Source organism: Phalaenopsis equestris, unplaced genomic scaffold (genome assembly GCF_001263595.1).
Source record: "Phalaenopsis equestris unplaced genomic scaffold, ASM126359v1 Scaffold175982, whole genome shotgun sequence".
NCBI classification, from domain to species: domain Eukaryota; kingdom Viridiplantae; phylum Streptophyta; class Magnoliopsida; order Asparagales; family Orchidaceae; genus Phalaenopsis; species Phalaenopsis equestris.
The window spans coordinates 1-416 of record NW_018195931.1 but is presented as its reverse complement, the minus strand read 5'-3'; the positions used below and the strand labels follow the sequence as shown (position 1 = coordinate 416).

At 55.3% G+C, this 416-nt stretch overlaps 1 protein-coding gene across 1 annotated transcript; it reads left to right on the top strand.

The window, feature by feature from the left end:
• Positions 1-7: 7 nt before the first annotated feature.
• Positions 8-410, top strand: LOC110034233 (anthocyanin 5-aromatic acyltransferase; the record flags this gene model as incomplete). Its single annotated transcript, XM_020738514.1, has 1 exon — positions 8-410. A coding segment is annotated over exon 1 (387 nt), but the record flags the coding sequence as incomplete, so codon positions are not given.
• Positions 411-416: the final 6 nt, after the last annotated feature.

Genomic DNA, 416 nt, shown 5'->3' with positions numbered 1-416 from the left:
TTTTTTTTTTTAATCTCTCATTTATGTCGCTGGTGCAGGTTACCCTGTTTCCCAATGCCGGCGTCACCATCGGCACCGCCCTCCACCACTCCGCCGCCGACGGCTCGTCCTACACCCATTTCATGAAAACTTGGGCCCTCATCGCTAAACTCCACGGCGAGACGCCTTCACTCGCCTTTCTTCCCCCACCAATCTTCGACCGCACACTAATCTCCGACTCCACAGGGCTCTTAAACACTTTCCTCAAAGACATCCAGAATCTCCAAGGCGACGACAGTTTACACAACTGGGATCTCTCCACACGTCCCAATGTAATGCGCGCCACATTCGTTCTCAGGCCGGACGAAATCCACCGACTAAGCCAACGCACGACGACTCGGTGCTCTCCGTACTCGCTGGCTTGCGGGCTTGCGTGG